A 22,087-nucleotide genomic window follows, 5' to 3' on the forward strand; every position below is an offset into this window, starting at 1 on the left:
CGCCCCACCGCAGTAGATGTGTGTGGGGCAGTCAAAGAAAAAAATCTCCCTGATAAAGAGAGAGGCTATGACCTGGTGGATTACATGCGGAACTCCTGTGCCCAGCTGAGGACATTTAGGACCTTAAGATTGAAGATGTGGTGGATGTCTCCTTTTGGTTTGGGAACTGTGGACAGAGAAGAACTCCTGGACCTCTTCTGGCCTTAGCTCAGTGAGATAGAGTTTGGAAGAATAATGTCATAGACAGGTTGCCAAAAAGTTTAGGGCTTTAGAAAGGGCCTCCAATGGCTTGTCAATGTGGTGCCTTCTCCACTCTCCATCTCACTAATAAAACCCCAATGGATGACTCTCTATGAACTGATCACATTCCAATCACCGATCATCTAATCATTGGTAAAAAAGAAGATTCGGCACAGAATATTGTACGAAGCGTTTTTATTGTACAAGATCAGAATAAGCGATTACCACACAGTAAATGATATGAATAAAATAAAGCTTAAATCTTTTATAATAGAATTAACAAATGTGTCAAATGTATTAATAATCATACATTGATTGGACCAATAAAAAGCCAGCTACTTCAATAAATCAAAAGGAGCAAAAAAATTAAGCAGCCAATCATCAGGTATGCATTCTTGACCGTGATGCGATTGAGGACCCTATAATCAATGCAAGGTCTCAACTCATCCCCCTTCTAAGAAGGTTCACCAGTGAAAGATAAATCCTGATTGGATGCTGTGGGTTAATGCATGTTACAGTGATCTTTTTCCATCCAGTAGGTTAGATCTATATACATATTTATACGTAGAACACAAAAAGAATGTATTGTCAGAATTGTTTGTCTGCTGCCCCATGTATTGCCCCATGTTGCCCCCATGTATTACCAACAGGTGCGCACACGATGGGGAACAAGCACGATATTACGTGTTAAAACGCGTCCACCTTTCTGTATCCCGTATTGACTGTCTGCAATAAATATCATCGCTATAACCTGTTGGAGTGCGACCATTTTCATTGGTTTTATGGCCCATATATTGTCAGGATTGCCCACTTATTATCCCATGTATTGTGCGGATTGCCCACCTGTTGCCCCATGTTTTGTCTTAATTGCTCACTTGTTGCCCCATGTTTTGTCTTAATTGCTCACTTGTTGCCCCATGTATTGTCATGGTTCCCCACCTGTTGTCTCATGTGGGGAGGGATCGGTAAAGGTAGACAGTTGAGTCATGATTTTACCACCCCCTTAAGCTTAAATGGCAGCCGGATGGGGCGGTTACACATGGCATTGCAATTTGCGGCTGCTGCAAACCTCGCACCTCCCGGTCACATTGGGCAATGCTATTCAACTGAATGGGGTTGTACCGCAACAGCCCCGATGTATACGGTTGCGGCGTACTGGCGTGGGCTTTACAGGGTTAACATAAGGGCTCCCAGTTGCCTGCCAACCCCACAGCGGGTCAGAGGGCGATGCGGGTGTAAACCAACCCCGAGTGGACTGTGGTGGTTTCACATTTGTTTATGGACTAAACAATTCCACCCGTTACAATCCAGCGTCCATTTCCCGTAGTACCAGCAGGGGGTGCACTCTGATGTTTCATTATATTTCCTTTATTTTTAAACTTTCCTGCACTCTTAACATGAAATAGGACGCTCGCCCATATGAACTTTCTGGTTTCTAGGTATTCTTTCTTAGATAAACATTTCCCGCACTCTGCACAAGATTAGAGACGCTCGCCTGCATGAACTTTCCGGTGTCTAACAAGTAAACATTTGAACGCAAAACATTTCCCGCCCTCTGAACATGAATAGGGAAGCTCACCCGTTTGTATTCTCTAAAGGCTAAGAAGGTATCCTTTATGATTAAAACATTTCCCACACTCTGAACATTAACAGGTAAGCTCACCCCTGTGCATTTTCTGATGGCTAAGAAGGTTTCTTTTGTGATTAAAACATTTCCCAAACCTGGCACATGAATAGGGACGTTCAACAGCATGTATTCTTTTGATGGGTAAGAAGGCTTACTTCATGAGTAAAACATTTCCCACACTCTAAACATGAATAGGGACGCTCACCTGTGTGTATTCTCTGATGCCTAAGAAGGGTTCCTTTCTCATTAAAACATTTCCCGCACTCTGAACATGAATAGGGACGCTCCCCTGTGTGTATTCTCTGATGGCAAAGAAGGGTTCCTTTCTGATTAAAACATTTCCCGCACTCTGAACATGAATAGGGACGCTCACCTGTGTGTATTCTCTGATGGATAAGAAGGCTTCTTTTCTCAGTAAAACATTTCCCGCACTCTGAACATGAAAAGGGACGCTCCCCTGTGTGTATTCTCTGATGGATAAGAAGGCTTCTTTTCTCAGTAAAACATTTCCCGCACTCTGAACATGAATAGGGACACTCCCCTGTGTGTATGCTTTGATGGCTAAGAAGGCTTCTTTTCTCAGTAAAACATTTCCCGCACTCTGAACATGAATAGGGAAGCTCACCTGTGTGTATTCTCTGATGGCTAAGAAGGCTTACTTTATGATTAAAACTTTTACCGCACTCTGAACATGAATAGGGACGCTCCCCTGTGTGTATTCTCTGATGGCTAAGAAGGCTTACTTTATGATTAAAACTTTTACCGCACTCTGAACATGAATAGGGACGCTCCCCTGTGTGTATTCTCTGATGGCTAAGAAGGCTTCTTTTCTCAGTAAAACATTTCCCGCACTCTGAACATGAATAGGGAAGCTCACCTGTGTGTATTCTCTGATGGATAAGAATGCTTCCTTTATGTTTGAAACATTTCCCGCACTCGGAACATGAATAGGGACGCTCACCTGTGTGTATTCTCTGATGGCTAAGAAGGCTTTTTTTCTCAGTAAAACATTTCCCACACACCGAACATGAATAGGGACGCTCCCCTGTGTGTATTCTCTGATGGATAAGAAGGCTTCCTTTATGATTAAAACGTTTCCTGCACACTGAACATGTATAGGGACGCTCACCTGTGTGTATTCTCTGATGATTAAGAAGGCTTACTTTATGATTAAAACTTTTCCCGCACTCTGAACATGAATAGGGACGCTCACCTGTGTGTATTCTCTGATGGCTAAGAAGGGTTCCTTTCTCATTAAAACATTTCCCGCACTCTGAACATGAATAGGGACGCTCACCTGTGTGTATTCTCTGATGGCTAAGAAGGTTTCCTTTTTGATTAAAACATTTACCGCACTCTGAACATGAATAGGGACGCTCATCTGTGTGTATTCTCTGATGGCTAAGAAGGCTTCCTTTCTCAGTAAAACATTTCCCGCACTCTGAACATGAATAGGGAAGCTCACCTGTGTGTTTTCTCTGATGGATAAGAAGGCTTACTTTATGATTAAAACTTTTCCCGCACTCTGAACATGTATAGGGATGCTCTCCTGTGTGTATTCTCTGATGGCTAAGAAGCCTTTTTTTGTATTTAAAACATTTCCCACACTCTGAACATGAATAGGGATGCTCCCCTGTGTGAAGTCTCTGGTGCTGAAGAAGGTGATCTTTTTGAATAAAACATTTCCTGCACTCTGAACATGAATAGGGACGCTCACCTGTGTGTATTCTTTGATGGCTAAGGAGGCTTTTTTTGTATTTAAAACATTTCCCGCACTCTGAACATGAAAAAGGTTGCTCCCCTGTGTGAATTTTCTGGTGCTGAAGAAAATGTCCTTTGTGACTAAAACATTTCCCGCACTCTGAACATGAATAGGGAAGGTCACCTGTGTGTATTCTCTGATGGCTAAGGAGGCTTTTTTTGTATTTAAAACATTTCCCGCACTCTGAACATGACAATGAATTCTCTCCTGTATGAACCCCTTTATGGTATAAAGAAGATTCCCTGAGATGAGATTTTCCGCACCCGTCGGCACTGTAAGATATTAGAGGACTTTGTGAAGTATCAGGAGATTCCTGAGAATTAGACATATCCAATGATCTCCTCCAATGGTGAGGTCTGTCATGTATATTATGAGGAACGGGATTTACTTCTGGAGAAGATGCCATGTCATTATCTTCTGTAGTCACATCTTCCTCCGATGTCCTTCTATTCCCACCACAGAGTCCGTCTGTCAGAAGACAAGAAAAATTACCAAGAGTTTTCCACACTCATATACACTGCTCAACACTTTATAATCAGAGTATAGCATCAAGTCAGGGAAACTCCTGGGATATTCATCTGGTCAGTCAAATAGCAGAGGGGGTTGTTACCAACAGGTGCACTAGATGGGCAACAATGAGACGACCTCCAAAACAGGAATGGTTTTACAGGTGGAGGCTGTGACGGTGGCGGGTATCAGACCCCTAGCCTTCTCATCCACCTCGTGACCAAAGACCAAGCAATCTCACACCCTGCCAACACTTGCATAACAATGCCACTCTCATTTGCACCCTGCACACAGATTGTCCAACTTGCGGGACCACAATCTAGATGCCAGCAGACTGAGAGCGATTGTCACGGGTTAATTAAACGATTAACCCTTTCTCTGCCACCACCTCTACGTTATGATGAGCCTAGAGGACGCTCGTGATTTTGCAAATATCAATTATGACTTTAGAATAACCGTCTGTAACACACACTGTCACCTCAGACAAGAATGTTTCAGATAGGTTAGCCTATACAGTAGCGTTCTTTCAGGAGACAGGTTCTTTGGGTCAGTTTGCGTTCAAGAGCTTAGAGACAAAGTTAACACTTTTTAAAACAAGGTTTAATTATAAGAAAGGTTAAAATTGGTGCGAATAAAAATATTTACAGAAAAATGGGTTACAAAGAAATAGAGACACAATACAGCAATTTAGAAAAAATGAGAATAAAGAATGAAAATATTTGCATTAAAACGGTCCTGGTATTACCTTAGTTTCAGAAGCTGAACAGGTATGATTGGTTGCCCTTGGGCGATGTTATGGCTTCGATGGTAGGATGAGAACTGCTCTCTATCAGTTCCTGTCCTTTTTCTCTGACCCTCCAGGGGGTGTCACCAGAAGTACTTAGCCAATAGGCTCTGAGTCTATAAACTGCTAAGGGACCTCCCAGTTTGACAGATTAATAAAAGCACTCATATCTTGAGTTAGGAAATGGTTACATGCTTGAAACCGATATTTTATGGTCCGGTTTTGAATGTCCTATCTTTAGACACTAAACATGGGTTATCTTGGAATAACCTCTGACCTGTAAGGCATCTGATCGCTAGCTTGTCTCCCCTAGGCATGAGGGTGTTAATGTTTGATATTAATTCGCTCTGTATTTTATGTGGCACCCAAATATCTACTTTCTAGAGACATATCTTGCTTGGGTATAAAGTTAGGAAGTTTTGTGGTTAACTTTGTCATTTTCGAATGACCTAGGAGCCATATGCTGTGTTCAGATTAACAATGCACTCTAGAGCATGAGGAGATGTCTGTGCTGTCAATCTGCTTGTGTATATTAAAGGTGTGAAAAATGTCAGCTGTGCAGGAACCTGGCATTCAGTGACCCAGGGGGTCATTACACTGCCAAAAGGTTGGGGGGATGAGGCTGTTAAGAATGACCATTTTCAACACTATCAGCTAAGCTCGCAACACAAGATGGATGCTTGCGACAGCGTTTGAACGAAATGGCGGCCTGACAAACTAGGGTGCCAACGCACAATACCATTACAGAGGCCACTGACATTTTTCCCTACTCATCTTTTCTGAGTGTTTTTTTCTTTTAAATCAGAAAAAGTTTTAATATAAAGAAAGAAAAGTCCATCCCATTCCGTACACAATATTTCCGCTTTGTACAGTCATAGACACAGCGATCGTAACCTTCATATACTGTATAGTCAATCCTGTATGTTCCCATTCGCCACCTCCACTGACTCCACCCCAACATCTCATTAAAGTGGAGTTCCACCCATTTTTGCAAGTTGAGCTGTATGCAATCCCCTTTAAATATGCTAATACCAATGTAAACTATTTATTTATTTTTTTTAACCACTTGCCTACCGGGCACTTTCACCCCCTTCCTATCCAGGCCAATTTTCAGCTTTCAGCGCTCTCACGCTTTGAATGACAATTGCGCGGTCATGCTACACTGTACCCATATGAAATTTTTATCCTTTTTTTCCCACAAATAGAGCTTTCTTTTGGTGGTATTTAATCATCTCTGGGTTTTTTATTTCTTACAAAGAAAAAAGAAAAAAGACAGAAAATTTTGAAAAAAAAAACGTTTTCTTATTTTCTGCGAGTAAATCTTGAAACTAAATAAATTTTTTTCCTTCACTGATGTGCGCTGATGAGGTGGCACTGATGGGCACTGATAGGCTGCACTGATGGGCACTGATGAAGTGGCACTTATGGGCACTGATGAGGTGGCACTTATGGGCACTGATGAGGTGGCACTGATGAGGAGGTACTAATATGCCGCACTGATAGGCGGCACTGATGAGCACTGATAGGCGGCACTGATGAGCACTGATAGGTGGCACTGCTGGGCACTGAGAGGTGGCACTGATGAGCACTGATGGGCAGCACCATCAGTGCCCACACTCAGTGCCCATATTGCTGCCAGTCAGTGCTCATCAGTGCCTAGATGAGCAGGCACTGATGGGCACTGACTGGCAGCACTATAGGCACTGATTGTGGGCACTGATGGGGGGCACTGTTGGCGGGCACTGTGGGCACTGATGGTGGGAACTTAGTGTATTTTATTTACCTTGTGTAATCAGGGCACTGGTGATCAGTGCCCTGATTACATTCCTCTGTGTCCCCGAACGGCTGATCGGCTCTGCTCCTTCCTCACACGCAGTCTCTGTGTGAGGAAGGAGAGCTGGCGATGAGAGATGATCTCATATGTTTACATATGAGATCATCTCTCATTGCATGGGCCAATCATGTGGTAAATGGCCGCTGTGATTGGCCATTTACCACAATCTGTGATTGGCTGTGTCCAAGGGACACGGCCGACACAGATTTTCCCCGATGCGCGCTCGCGGGAGCGCGCGGGGAGCCTGTCTCTGGGAGGCCGTTTAAAGACGGCCTCCCAGAAATTCGAGTCCGCGCTGTAGCCATACTTCGGCTATAGCACGGATCGGAAGTAGTTAAGGAAATACCTTTTATCTTCTGTATTCATCTGCACTTCCTGGTCCTGATGCTTTCGGCGATTACGTCACTCGGCGATTCGCAAGGTCTCCTGGGACATTGTATCCCAGCAGCCCTTGCAATTCGCCTAGTGACGAAATCTCGTGTGATTTCCAGGGCTCAGGGATGTATTACATTCAGTCCGTGCTTTGCCCCGCCTCCGCCCCGCCTCCGCCCCGCCTCCTCTCAGTGGCTGAAAGCATTACATCCCTAGAACTCACTGAGAGGAGGCGGGGCGGAGGCGGGGTGGGGCGGGGCAGTGTGTCCGATGTATTATCCAAGGATAGTCAGAGAGCAGAGGGGAGAGAATATAATGTCAGATTCTGCCTCGCTCTCTGCACTATTCTATGGGGACGGAACGGCTTATTCTGTGTTTTTCATAGTGAGAAATGGAGGAATATTATCTGATTACAGAGCAGTCACACAGCTCGGGGGACATTAAAGTGGCACTCTCACCGCACAGGGGACACATTAAAGGGGCACTCTCACTGCACAGGGGACAAATTAAAGGGGCACTCTCACCGCACAGGGGACAAATTAAAGGGGCACTCTCACCAAACAGGGGACAAATTAAAGGGGAACTCTCACCGCACAGGGGACACAAGGTAAAGGGGAACTCTCACCGCACAGGGAACACAATGTAAAGGGGAACTCTCACCGCACGGGGGACACAATGTAAAGGGGCACTCTCACCGCACAGGAGACACAATGTAAAGGGGCACTCTCACCGCACAGGGGACACAATGTAAAGGGGAACTCTCACCGCACAGGGGACAAATTAAAGGGGCAATCTCATCGCACAGGGGACACAATGTAAAGGGTAACTCTCACCGCACAGGGGACAAATTAAATGGGCACTCTCACCGCACAGGGGACACAATGTAAAGGGGAACTCTCACCGCACAGGGGACACAATGTAAAGGGGAACTCTCACCGCACAGGGGACACAATGTAAAGGGGAACTCTCACCGCACAGGAGACACAATGTAAAGGGGCACTCTCACCGCACAGGGGACACAATGTAAAGGGGAACTCTCACCGCACAGGGGACAAATTAAAGGGGCAATCTCATCACACAGGGGACACAATGTAAAGGGTAACTCTCACCGCACAGGGGACAAATTAAATGGGCACTCTCACCGCACAGGGGACACAATGTAAAGGGGAACTCTCACCGCACAGGGGACACAATGTAAAGGGGAACTCTCACCGCACAGGGGACACAATGTAAAGGGGCACTCTCACCGCACGGAGACACAATGTAAAGGGGAACTCTCACAGCACGGGGACACAATGTAAAAGGGAACTCTCACAGCACGGGGACACAATGTAAAGGGGCACTCTCACCGCACGGGGACACAATGTAAAGGGGCACTCTCACTGCACAGGGGACACATTAAAGGGGCACTCTCACCGCACAGGGGACAAATTAAAGGGCACTCTCACCGCACAGGGGACACAATGTAAAGGGGCACTCTCACCGCACGGGGACACAATGTAAAGGGGCACTCTCACCGCACAGGGGACAAATTAAAGGGGTACTCTCACCAAACAGGGGATAAATTAAAGGGGAACTCTCACCGCACAGGGGACACAAGTTAAGGGGAACTCTCACCGCACGGGGGACACAATGTAAAGGGGCACTCTCACCGCACAGGGGACACAATGTAAAGGGGCACTCTCACCGCACAGGGGACACAATGTAAAGGGGAACTCTCACCGCACAGGGGACAAAGTAAAGGGGCAATCTCATCGCACAGGGGACACAATGTAAAGGGTAACTCTCACCGCACAGGGGACAAATTAAAGGGGCACTCTCACCGCACAGGGGACACAATGTAAAGGGGAACTCTCACCGCACAGGGGACACAATGTAAAGGGGCACTCTCACCGCACAGGGGACACAATGTAAAGGGGCACTCTCACCGCACGGGGACACAATGTAAAGGGGCACTCTCACCGCACAGGGGACACAATGTAAAGGGGCACTCTCACCGCACGGGGACACAATGTAAAGGGGCACTCTCACCGCACGGGGACACAATGTAAATGGGAACTCTCACCGCACGGGGACACAATGTAAAGTGGCAATCTCAACGCACGGGGACACAATGTAAAGGGGCACTCTCACCGCACGGGGACACAATGTAAAGGGGCACTCTCACCGCACGGAGACACAATGTAAAGGGGAACTCTCACAGCACGGGGACACAATGTAAAGGGGAACTCTCACAGCACGGGGACACAATGTAAAGGGGCACTCTCACCGCACAGGGGACACAATGTAAAGGGGCACTCTCACCGCACAGGGGACACAATGTAAAGGGGCACTCTAACCGCTCAGGGGACAAATTAAAGGGGAACTCTCACCGCACAGGGGACAAATTAAAGGGGCAATCTCACTGCACAGGGGACACAATGTAAAGGGGAACTCTCACCACACAGGGGGCACAATGTAAAGGGGCACTCTCACCGCACAGGGGACACAATGTAAAGGGGCACTCTCACCGCACGGGGACACAATATAAAGGGGCACTCTCACCGCACGGGGACACAATGTAAAGGGGCACTCTCACCGCACAGGAGACAAATTAAAGGGGCACTCTCACCGCACAGGGGACACAATGTAAAGGGGAACTCTCACCGCACAGGGGACACAATGTAAAGGGGCACTCTCACCGCACAGGGGACACAAAGTAAAGGGGCAATCTCACCGCACGGGGACACAATGTAAAGGGGCACTCTCACCGCACGGGCACACAATGTAAAGGGGAACTCTCACAGCACGGGGACACAATGTAAAGGCGAACTCTCACCGCATGGGGACACAATGTAAAGGGGCACTCTCACTGCACGGGGACACAATGTAAAGGGGCACTCTCACCGCACGGGGACACAATGTAAAGGGGAACTCTCACAGCACGGGGACACAATGCAAAGGGGAACTCTCACAGCACGGGGACACAATGTAAAGGGGCACTCTCACCGCACGGGGACACAATGTAAAGGGGCACTCTCACCGCATGGGGACACAATGTAAAGGGGCACTCTCACTGCACAGGGGACACATTAAAGGGGCACTCTCACCGCACAGGGGACAAATTAAAGGGCACTCTCACCGCACAGGGGACACAATGTAAAGGGGCACTCTCACCGCACGGGGACACAATGTAAAGGGGCACTCTCACCGCACGGGGACACAATGTAAAGGGGCACTCTCACTGCACAGGGGACACATTAAAGGGGCACTCTCACCGCACAGGGGACAAATTAAAGGGGCACTCTCACCGCACAGGGGACAAATTAAAGGGGCACTCTCACCGAACAGGGGACAAATTAAAGGGGAACTCTCACCGCACAGGGGACACAATGTAAAGGGGAACTCTCACCGCACAGGGAACACAATGTAAAGGGGCACTCTCACCGCACGGGGGACACAATGTAAAGGGGCACTCTCACCGCACGGGGGACACAATGTAAAGGGGCACTCTCACCGCACAGGAGACACAATGTAAAGGGGCACTCTCAAATCACAGGGGACACAATGTAAAGGGGAACTCTCACCGCACAGGGGACAAATTAAAGGGGCAATCTCATCGCACAGGGGACACAATGTAAAGGGTAACTCTCACCGCACAGGGGACAAATTAAAGGGGCACTCTCACCGCACAGGGGACACAATGTAAAGGGGAACTCTCACCGCACAGGGGACACAATGTAAAGGGGAACTCTCACCGCACAGGGGACACAATGTAAATGGGCACTCTCACCGCACAGGGGACACAATGTAAAGGGGCACTCTCACCGCACGGGGACACAATGTAAAGGGGCACTCTCACCGCACGGGGACACAATGTAAAGGGGAACTCTCACCGCACAGGGGACAAATTAAAGGGGCAATCTCATCGCACAGGGGACACAATGTAAAGGGTAACTCTCACCGCACAGGGGACAAATTAAATGGGCACTCTCACCGCACAGGGGACACAATGTAAAGGGGAACTCTCACCGCACAGGGGACACAATGTAAAGGGGAACTCTCACCGCACAGGGGACACAATGTAAAGGGGAACTCTCACCGCACAGGAGACACAATGTAAAGGGGCACTCTCACCGCACAGGGGACACAATGTAAAGGGGAACTCTCACCGCACAGGGGACAAATTAAAGGGGCAATCTCATCACACAGGGGACACAATGTAAAGGGTAACTCTCACCGCACAGGGGACAAATTAAATGGGCACTCTCACCGCACAGGGGACACAATGTAAAGGGGAACTCTCACCGCACAGGGGACACAATGTAAAGGGGAACTCTCACCGCACAGGGGACACAATGTAAAGGGGCACTCTCACCGCACGGAGACACAATGTAAAGGGGAACTCTCACAGCACGGGGACACAATGTAAAAGGGAACTCTCACAGCACGGGGACACAATGTAAAGGGGCACTCTCACCGCACGGGGACACAATGTAAAGGGGCACTCTCACTGCACAGGGGACACATTAAAGGGGCACTCTCACCGCACAGGGGACAAATTAAAGGGCACTCTCACCGCACAGGGGACACAATGTAAAGGGGCACTCTCACCGCACGGGGACACAATGTAAAGGGGCACTCTCACCGCACAGGGGACAAATTAAAGGGGTACTCTCACCAAACAGGGGATAAATTAAAGGGGAACTCTCACCGCACAGGGGACACAAGTTAAGGGGAACTCTCACCGCACGGGGGACACAATGTAAAGGGGCACTCTCACCGCACAGGGGACACAATGTAAAGGGGCACTCTCACCGCACAGGGGACACAATGTAAAGGGGAACTCTCACCGCACAGGGGACAAAGTAAAGGGGCAATCTCATCGCACAGGGGACACAATGTAAAGGGTAACTCTCACCGCACAGGGGACAAATTAAAGGGGCACTCTCACCGCACAGGGGACACAATGTAAAGGGGAACTCTCACCGCACAGGGGACACAATGTAAAGGGGCACTCTCACCGCACAGGGGACACAATGTAAAGGGGCACTCTCACCGCACGGGGACACAATGTAAAGGGGCACTCTCACCGCACAGGGGACACAATGTAAAGGGGCACTCTCACCGCACGGGGACACAATGTAAAGGGGCACTCTCACCGCACGGGGACACAATGTAAATGGGAACTCTCACCGCACGGGGACACAATGTAAAGTGGCAATCTCAACGCACGGGGACACAATGTAAAGGGGCACTCTCACCGCACGGGGACACAATGTAAAGGGGCACTCTCACCGCACGGAGACACAATGTAAAGGGGAACTCTCACAGCACGGGGACACAATGTAAAGGGGAACTCTCACAGCACGGGGACACAATGTAAAGGGGCACTCTCACCGCACAGGGGACACAATGTAAAGGGGCACTCTCACCGCACAGGGGACACAATGTAAAGGGGCACTCTAACCGCTCAGGGGACAAATTAAAGGGGAACTCTCACCGCACAGGGGACAAATTAAAGGGGCAATCTCACTGCACAGGGGACACAATGTAAAGGGGAACTCTCACCACACAGGGGGCACAATGTAAAGGGGCACTCTCACCGCACAGGGGACACAATGTAAAGGGGCACTCTCACCGCACGGGGACACAATATAAAGGGGCACTCTCACCGCACGGGGACACAATGTAAAGGGGCACTCTCACCGCACAGGAGACAAATTAAAGGGGCACTCTCACCGCACAGGGGACACAATGTAAAGGGGAACTCTCACCGCACAGGGGACACAATGTAAAGGGGCACTCTCACCGCACAGGGGACACAAAGTAAAGGGGCAATCTCACCGCACGGGGACACAATGTAAAGGGGCACTCTCACCGCACGGGCACACAATGTAAAGGGGAACTCTCACAGCACGGGGACACAATGTAAAGGCGAACTCTCACCGCATGGGGACACAATGTAAAGGGGCACTCTCACTGCACGGGGACACAATGTAAAGGGGCACTCTCACCGCACGGGGACACAATGTAAAGGGGAACTCTCACAGCACGGGGACACAATGCAAAGGGGAACTCTCACAGCACGGGGACACAATGTAAAGGGGCACTCTCACCGCACGGGGACACAATGTAAAGGGGCACTCTCACCGCATGGGGACACAATGTAAAGGGGCACTCTCACTGCACAGGGGACACATTAAAGGGGCACTCTCACCGCACAGGGGACAAATTAAAGGGCACTCTCACCGCACAGGGGACACAATGTAAAGGGGCACTCTCACCGCACGGGGACACAATGTAAAGGGGCACTCTCACCGCACGGGGACACAATGTAAAGGGGCACTCTCACTGCACAGGGGACACATTAAAGGGGCACTCTCACCGCACAGGGGACAAATTAAAGGGGCACTCTCACCGCACAGGGGACAAATTAAAGGGGCACTCTCACCGAACAGGGGACAAATTAAAGGGGAACTCTCACCGCACAGGGGACACAATGTAAAGGGGAACTCTCACCGCACAGGGAACACAATGTAAAGGGGCACTCTCACCGCACGGGGGACACAATGTAAAGGGGCACTCTCACCGCACGGGGGACACAATGTAAAGGGGCACTCTCACCGCACAGGAGACACAATGTAAAGGGGCACTCTCAAATCACAGGGGACACAATGTAAAGGGGAACTCTCACCGCACAGGGGACAAATTAAAGGGGCAATCTCATCGCACAGGGGACACAATGTAAAGGGTAACTCTCACCGCACAGGGGACAAATTAAAGGGGCACTCTCACCGCACAGGGGACACAATGTAAAGGGGAACTCTCACCGCACAGGGGACACAATGTAAAGGGGAACTCTCACCGCACAGGGGACACAATGTAAATGGGCACTCTCACCGCACAGGGGACACAATGTAAAGGGGCACTCTCACCGCACGGGGACACAATGTAAAGGGGCACTCTCACCGCACGGGGACACAATGTAAAGGGGCACTCTCACCGCACGGGGACACAATGTAAAGTGGCACTCTCACTGCACGGGGACACATTGTAAAGGGGCACACTCACCGCACGGGGACACAATGTAAAGGGGAACTCTCACCGCACAGGGGACAAATTAAAGGGGCAATTTCATTGCGCAGGGGACACAATGTAAAGGGGAACTCTCACCGCACAGGGGACAAATTAAAGGGGCACTCTCACCACACAGGGGACACAATGTAAAGGGGAACTCTCACCGCACAGGGGACACAATGTAAAGGGGCACTCTCACCGCACAGGGGACACAATGTGAAGGGGCACTCTCACCGCACGGGGACACAATGTAAAGGGGCACTCTCACCGCACGGGAACACAATGTAAAGGGGCACACTCACCGCACGGGGACACAATGTAAAGGGGAACTCTCACCGCACAGGGGACAAATTAAAGGGGCAATTTCATTGCGCAGGGGACACAATGTAAAGGGGAACTCTCACCGCACAGGGGACAAATTAAAGGGGCATTCTCACCGCAAAGGGGACACAATGTAAAGGGGAACTCTCACTGAACAGGGGACACAATGTAAAGGGGCACTCTCACCGCACAGGGGACACAATGTAAAGGGGCACTCTCACCGCACAGGGACACAATGTAAAGGGGCACTCTCACCGCACGGGAACACAATGTAAAGGGGCACTCTCACAGCACGGGGACACAATGTAAAGGGGAACTCTCACCGCCCGGGGACACAATGTAAAGGGGCACTCTCACCGCACGGAGACACAATGTAAAGGGGAACTCTCACAGCACAGGGACACAATGTAAAGGGGAACTCTCACTGCACAGGGACACAATGTAAAGGGCCACTCTCACCGCACGGGGACACAATGTAAAGGGGCACTCTCACCGCACGGGGACACAAGGTAAAGGGGGTAGCGATGTGATGGCACTGCTATTGGTGGCATCACTGTGGGTGGGTGGGTGTATGTCGCACTGTGATGGTGGGCAATATCATAGCAGCACTGTGATGGGGGAAATGTGATGGCAGCATTGTGAAAGCAGACCTGTGATGGGGGCTTTATTATTGGTGAAATGTGGTGGATGATATTCTATTTAGGGCAATGTGATGGCAACATTTTTGTCCGTGCAATTAGAGGGCAACTCTGATGGGGGCACTTTTATTGCAATTTTTTTAAATATACACTTTTATTATACTTTTTAAAAATTACAGATTTTGAATGACAGCCATAATAGCTCACCTTACATCATTTTTAATACGCTATCAAATAATTAATATATATCTTCAAAATCTTCCTCTATATTACACAAAAAAAATAATATATATATATATATATATATATATATATATATATATATATACACACACATACCATGTGCTGACCCCATTACAGTGTGACTTCCATCCATCAACAGTGCTGACCCCATCACAGTGCTGACCCCATAACAGTGTGACATGCATCCATCCATGCAAAGTGCTGACCCCATAACAGTGTGACATGCATCCATCCATCCATGCAAAGTGCTGACCCCATAACAGTGTGAAATGCATCCATCCATCCATGCAAAGTGCTGACCCCATAACAGTGTGACATGCATCCATCCATACATGCATGCACAGTGCTGACCTCATTACAGTGTGACATCCATCCATCAACAGTGCTGACCCCATCACAGTGCTGACCCCATAACAGTGTGACATGCATCCATCCATCCATGCAAAGCACTGACCCCATAAAAGTGTGACATGCATCCATCCATCCATGCAAAGTGCTGACCCCATAACAGTGTGAAATGCATCCATCCATGCACGAATGCACAATGCTGACCCCATTACAGTGTGACATCCATCCATCAACAGTGCTGACCCCATCACAGTGCTGACCCCATAACAGTGTGACATCCATCCATCCATGCAAAGTGCTGACCCCATAACAGTGTGACATGCATCCATCCATGCAAAGTGCTGACCCCATAACAGTGTGACATGCATCCATCCATGCAAAGTGCTGACCCCATAACAGTGTGAAATGCATCCATCCATCCATGCCCAGCGCTGACCCCATTACAGTGTGACATCCATCCATCAACAGTGCTTACCCCATCACAGTGCTGACCCCATAACAGTGTGACATGCATCCATCCATCAACAGTGCTGACCCCATAAAAGTGTGACATCCATCCATCAATGCACATTGCAGACCCCATCACTGTCCTGCCCCCATCACTGTGTTACATCGATCCAGCCATACTTCCACAATGCTGCCCCAAATCAAAGGGTTCCATCACAGCGTTGCTGCCACAATAACCATGCTGCCCCCATTCATAGTGCTGCCATCCATCTGTTACATTAAAGTTCCCCATCAGCCAGACAAGAGCTTTCTTAACCATAAGAGCTGGCAGTGTGTTTCTATCTGACTCTCTCTCTCTCTTGTGTCTTCCAGGAGGAGGGGAAGAGATATAGAGGGTGGCAACTTCCTCCTGAGCCGACATCTCTATAGCAACCTGTACTATGCCTAAAGCATAGTACTGCCCATGTGTGGGATTTCCTGCTGCATTCTGGGTAGCCATGTCTACAGGTAACCCAAAGGAATCCTTAAAGTCTTAAAATTCAGCAGTCCTCTAGGGGGCAGTGCTACACATTATATACCTTTCATTTATATAATTTATTCAAGAAGGATGCCGGTGTAACGTTAAAAAACCATACCCCGTGAAGAAACCATACCCCTCGTCACTTCCGGTCTGAAACAGCAGAGCAGCGCAGCAGAGCGCATGCTCAGAGCCCCGGAGACGTGAATGAACAAGAAAGAAGTTAACAAGTGCGCATGCTCGGAGGGTATGATATGTTAACCGCACTAATACTTGCGGCGGTAACATTAAAACAGTTCTGCTGCAACATCAATCATCTCCTCTCCTCTCCCTGTCACTTCCCTGATCTCCCCTAATAAATATGAAAGCGGCGGCGGGTGTATCTGTGCTCCGTGATCCGCTTTTATATTTATTAACGGAGATCAGGGAAGTGACAGGGGAAGGAGCGGACATGAGCCATGATGCAGAGGAGCTGTTATAATGTAACCGCCGCAAGTTAAAGTACCGTCAGAAATCCATACCCTCCGGAAGTGACGAGGGTATGGTTTTCTCACGGGTATGGTTTTTTCACGGAACACCGGGCTGGGGGGGTTAGTGTCGGGGCCCGTCCCTTGGCTCTTTCCAACCACAACCCCACATGGGCACACGCTCATTCATCCGGCTCCTTGCTGGTGAGCGTCTTAGCAGTTTTTTTGCTATCTCTTAGTAAATTGAGGCCTCTCTCTGTGGGATTGCCCCCTTCTCTTTCACTCTCTCATATTCTTTGCTTGTCTGACTTTCCTTTCTTTCTCTCTCATACCATCTTTGTCTCCCCTCTTTTTATCTCCAGTCTCTTCATACCCTCCCCTCCCTCTTCCTAACCTCACTTCCCAACCTTCCCCTCGCCCTTCTTAACACATGGATAACATCAGGATCCTCTCTATCAATGCTAAGGGACTTAACGTCCCAGAAAAGAGGCAAATTTTGTTGAACGATTTAAACGATCTAAAATTAATATCACCTTTGTACAGGAGACCCACTTCAGGGATGACAAGCTTCCACTTTTTAAGAACCGGTTTTTCCCCTTGGCCTACCACTCTACTAGCCCGGAGGCTAAATCAAAAAGAGCCTCTATCATTTTTTCTAGTACGGTACCATGGACACTGCGCGCATATTCTAAAAGACCCCAATGGCCGATTTCTGTTTCTGAAGAGCGATGTTGGTGACGCCAGAGTGACTTTGACCACCTATTATGCTCCCAACAGCCAGCAGGATGAGTTCATTACTAGAGTTATGGAGAAGCTCCTGGAGTTCTCTGAGGGTCAACTAATTATTTGGGGAGATTTTAATATCCCTTTGATTCCTTCAGAGGATACATCTCTGGGATCCTCCTCTGTTCCCCCCTGGCATCCGCAAACGTATTGCAAAGTCCATCCATAGTGCACAATTGATAAATGTTTGGCGCCTGATGCATCCCGGAGAACGTGACTATTCTTTCTATTCCTCACCTCACCTCACCAACTATACTCTCGTATAGACTATTTCTTGATGCCGCATTGTAAATTACACGTGAGTCTTTAATAGGTTCTATCAGACATGGGATAGTCACAAGCAAGTCTCAAGTCTTAACCTTCAAGTCTCAAGCAAGTCCCAAGTTACTGTGGAGAAAAGCAAGCAAGTCAAGTCGAGTCCCTGCTAGGAGTCAAGCAAGTCAAGTCAAGTCATTTATTTTGGTCAAGTCACAAATCAAGTCAAAATACTGATCTACCCCAATTTTCACCTTTAAATTAGTTAAAAGTCAGTGGTCAGGAAAGGTTTTGTTTTATTTTCAACATTAACAAAACTGCTTACCGTATATACTCGAGTATAAGCCGCCCGAATATAAGCCAAGACCCCTAATTTTACCACAAAAAAAGTGGGAAAACTTATTGACTCGAGTATAAGCCTAGGATGGGAAATGCAGCTGCTACTGGACCACTACAAGACACAAAACAGGGGCTGGGGCCATGGTACAGTTCATAGTATAGGCATTGCACAGGTCATGGTAAGGGCATGGCACAGGTCAGGGCACAGGTCATGGTACAGGCATGGCACAGGTCATGGTACAGGTGATGGTATCAGCATGGCACAGTAAGTACAGGCATGGTACAGTATGTACAGGCATTGCACAGTATGTACAGGCATGGCACAGTATGTACAAGCATGGCACAGTAGGTATAGGCATGGCACAGTAGGTATAGGCATGGCATAGTAAGTACAGGCATGGCACAGTATGTACAGGCATGGCACAGGAGATGCAGTGCTGCGGGCATGGTACAGGAGAATGTCCTGTACCATGCCTGCAGCACTGCATGAGGAAATGCAGGGGCTGTGGAGGAGTCTCACTTACCTGTCGGTGAGCCGCTTTCGATTTAAAAATCGTGCCGCCCGGCGCCAATACTAAGTCACCGCAAATGCGCCGCCGATGCTCGGGCATGCCGCACATGCACAGTGACACGTTGGTGCCGAGCGGCGCCATTTTAAAAAACACAGTGAAGCCAGTGACTCGAGTATAAGCCAAGGGGGGCATTTTCCGCATGAAAAAAACATGCTGAAAAACTCGGCTTATACTCGAGTATATACGGTAGTGCTTTTTTCTTGGCATTAAAAGAAACACTTTGAATGCCTAAACAGCTCAAAATCCTTCGTCCGGTCATGTTTCAACACCACACTCACTAAAAACATGTTAAGTATTTCCATTGTTAAACAGCCAGTGTCCTAAAAATCAGAACACACTGAGGTGTTTTAAGTGACTGTGGTGTCAGAAACATAACAGGCACATTAATTTTGCTTTAAAACATCTTGAGAAAATGCAAATATTTAATAACTTAAAAAAGTAAAGTCATTTTGAGTCATATGTCTCAAGTCAAAATCAAGTATCAAGTCATGAATACCAAGTCAAAGTCAAATCCAGTCTTTTATTAATTTTAGTCAAGCAAGTCTCAAGTCCTCAAACTGGTGACTTAAGTCTGACTTAAGTCAAGTCATGTGACTCAAGTCCCCCACCTCTGGGTTCTATTACATGGTCCGACCATGCCCCTGTTATACTTTCTTACGCACTAGCAGACTTTCGAAGGTCCAGAACCCAAATTTGGAGACTAAATGAAAGCCTACTCCAAGATGAGACTGTTTTGACAGATGTAGAGAATTAGACCATTTCTTTCAGACTAACACCATTGCAGATACTGACCCTGGAATCATTTTGGAGGCACACAAGGCAGTGATTCATGGGGTGCTCATAAAGCATGGCTCCTGGATCAAAAAACAGCGTACAGCACAACTAGACTCCTTACTCCAAGCTTTACATGCGTTGGAGTCCCATCACAAACACGCTCTGTCACTATCCTCAGAGGTAGACCTTATGACTCTACGTAAGCAAATTAATGACCTTTTACTTTACAAAGCTAAGGCAGGCATGTAAATTTGTTGTAAAATGTCATATGAGTCGGGAAATAAATGTGGCAGACTATTGGCTAGATCCCTCCAAGAAAAAAACTATTATCTCCCGCACAGGTCAAAAAGCCACGTTACCTAGACATATCACACAAGAATTTAAATTCTTCTGTGCCTCGCTCTATAACTTACAAACCCCAACCCCCAACAGACCCATACAGAGGAATACCTGCTCTCTTTCTGGATACCCTGGTTGTCCAACACTGACAGTAAATCCCTAGAGAATCCCATCACCTTGGCTGAACTAAAACAGGCCATAGGTGGTTCTAAAATAGGGAAGGCCCCAAGACAGGATGGGTTTACCATCCAATATTATAAAACACTCTTGCCGTCACTTGGACAGTTTATGGCTGACATGTTTAATACATGGGGCTCTGGGACATATATCCCCAAGGAGACTTTCCAAGCTCACATTTCAGTCATCCCTAAAGAGGGAAAAAGATCTCACCTCCTGTAGTAGCTACCGACCCATTTCCTTGCTAAATGTCGATCTTAAACTGTTCACCAAAATCCTAGCAACTAAGATCCAACAACATCTGACGCAACTGATCCATTTGGATCAAGTTGGATTTGTGCCTACATGTGAGGCATAAAATAACACAACCATAGTCCTCAACCTCCTACATGTAGCCACCAAGACCCGCACACCCTGTGTCCTCCTAAGCACAGACACAGAGAAGGCCTTTGATTGAGTATATCGGCATTTTATGTTTGCAGTACTTCGACATGTGGGCATCGGCGACACCATGCTAAATTGGATCTCACAGATCTATTCTGCCCCTGCCGCCCAGGTTAAGGCAAACGGTGTCTTATAGGACTACTTCACAATTAGGAATGGGACAAGACAGGGGTGCCCTCTGTCACCTTTACACTTCGCATTATCACTAGAATCCTTTTTATGTAGAATACGCCTCCACCCGGATATTTAAGGCATGACTGTTGGGGCGACCCAGCAGAAAATTTTAGCGTATCCAGATGACATATTATTTTCCCTCATAAATCCCATAATTTCTCTACCGAATCTTTTTTCACATGTTTGAGGCATATGGCACTCTGTCAAATCTAAATATCATCTTTACTAAATCTGAAGCTATGGGAGTAGGCTTATCAAACCCCCTCTTCCACCAACTTTAGGCTAAATGGACGAACTCAGCGCTGAAATACCTTGGCACTCTCATACCACTCAAATTTTCACCCATCTTCACGCTCAACATTCTCCCCTCCTAAACAAAGTCCACATTTTAAAAGATAAATTGAATTCTGGTCTCCATTCATGGTTTGGAAGATGCAACATTATTAAAATGTGCATACTGCCTAAGTTCCTATACCTCTTTCAAGCACTTCCAATATTCATTTCTTCACATTACTTTAAAGATGACACCCTACTAGTGGATTTTATCTGGGCACATAAGCGACCTGGGCTATGTAGGAGACTGCTCTTGCTTCCTAAACGACTAGGTGGACTGGCAGTGCCGGACTTATGCAAGTACTATCAGGCTACATAATGGGGGAGACTCAGACTGGTGTCGTCATGGTGAAGCGAAGCTTTGGCCCAGACTAGAACTGGCCCAATGCGACATACCCCTCCATAGAGCTTCTTCGTGCCACCATTTACTACCAGACTCCATAAGACGCCATCCCCTCATAGGTCACATGATAAGAACCTGCTCTATGTTATTCACACAACTTTACCTTTCCCCAACGCACTCGCCACTGACACCCATACTGGGGAATCCCCAGTTTACCCTGGGCTACCAAGATAAAACATTCAGGACCTTGATGGTGTCAGACTATTTCCAAGCGTCCCATTTTTCAACATCATCTAGTTGGCCTGCACTCAAAGACCTCATGGACTTCTCGGGACCCTACCATCTAGATTTCTGGAGGGCATTGCGACTCCATAATTTCTTAAACTCA

General features: G+C 47.8%; 1 protein-coding gene across 1 annotated transcript; it reads right to left on the reverse strand.

Annotated features, from left to right (window-relative positions):
- Positions 1–1,983: 1,983 nt before the first annotated feature.
- Positions 1,984–21,369, reverse strand: LOC309567414 (uncharacterized protein; the record flags this gene model as incomplete). Its single annotated transcript, XM_082272814.1, has 2 exons — positions 1,984–3,812; positions 21,351–21,369. 2 exons carry the CDS (start codon positions 21,367–21,369, stop codon positions 1,984–1,986), a joined length of 1,848 nt encoding a protein of 615 aa, XP_082128940.1.
- Positions 21,370–22,087: the final 718 nt, after the last annotated feature.

The sequence above is a fragment of the Pelophylax lessonae genome (assembly GCF_965119305.1).
Source record: "Pelophylax lessonae genome assembly, chromosome: 11".
In the NCBI taxonomy this organism is placed as follows: Eukaryota; Metazoa; Chordata; class Amphibia; order Anura; family Ranidae; genus Pelophylax; species Pelophylax lessonae.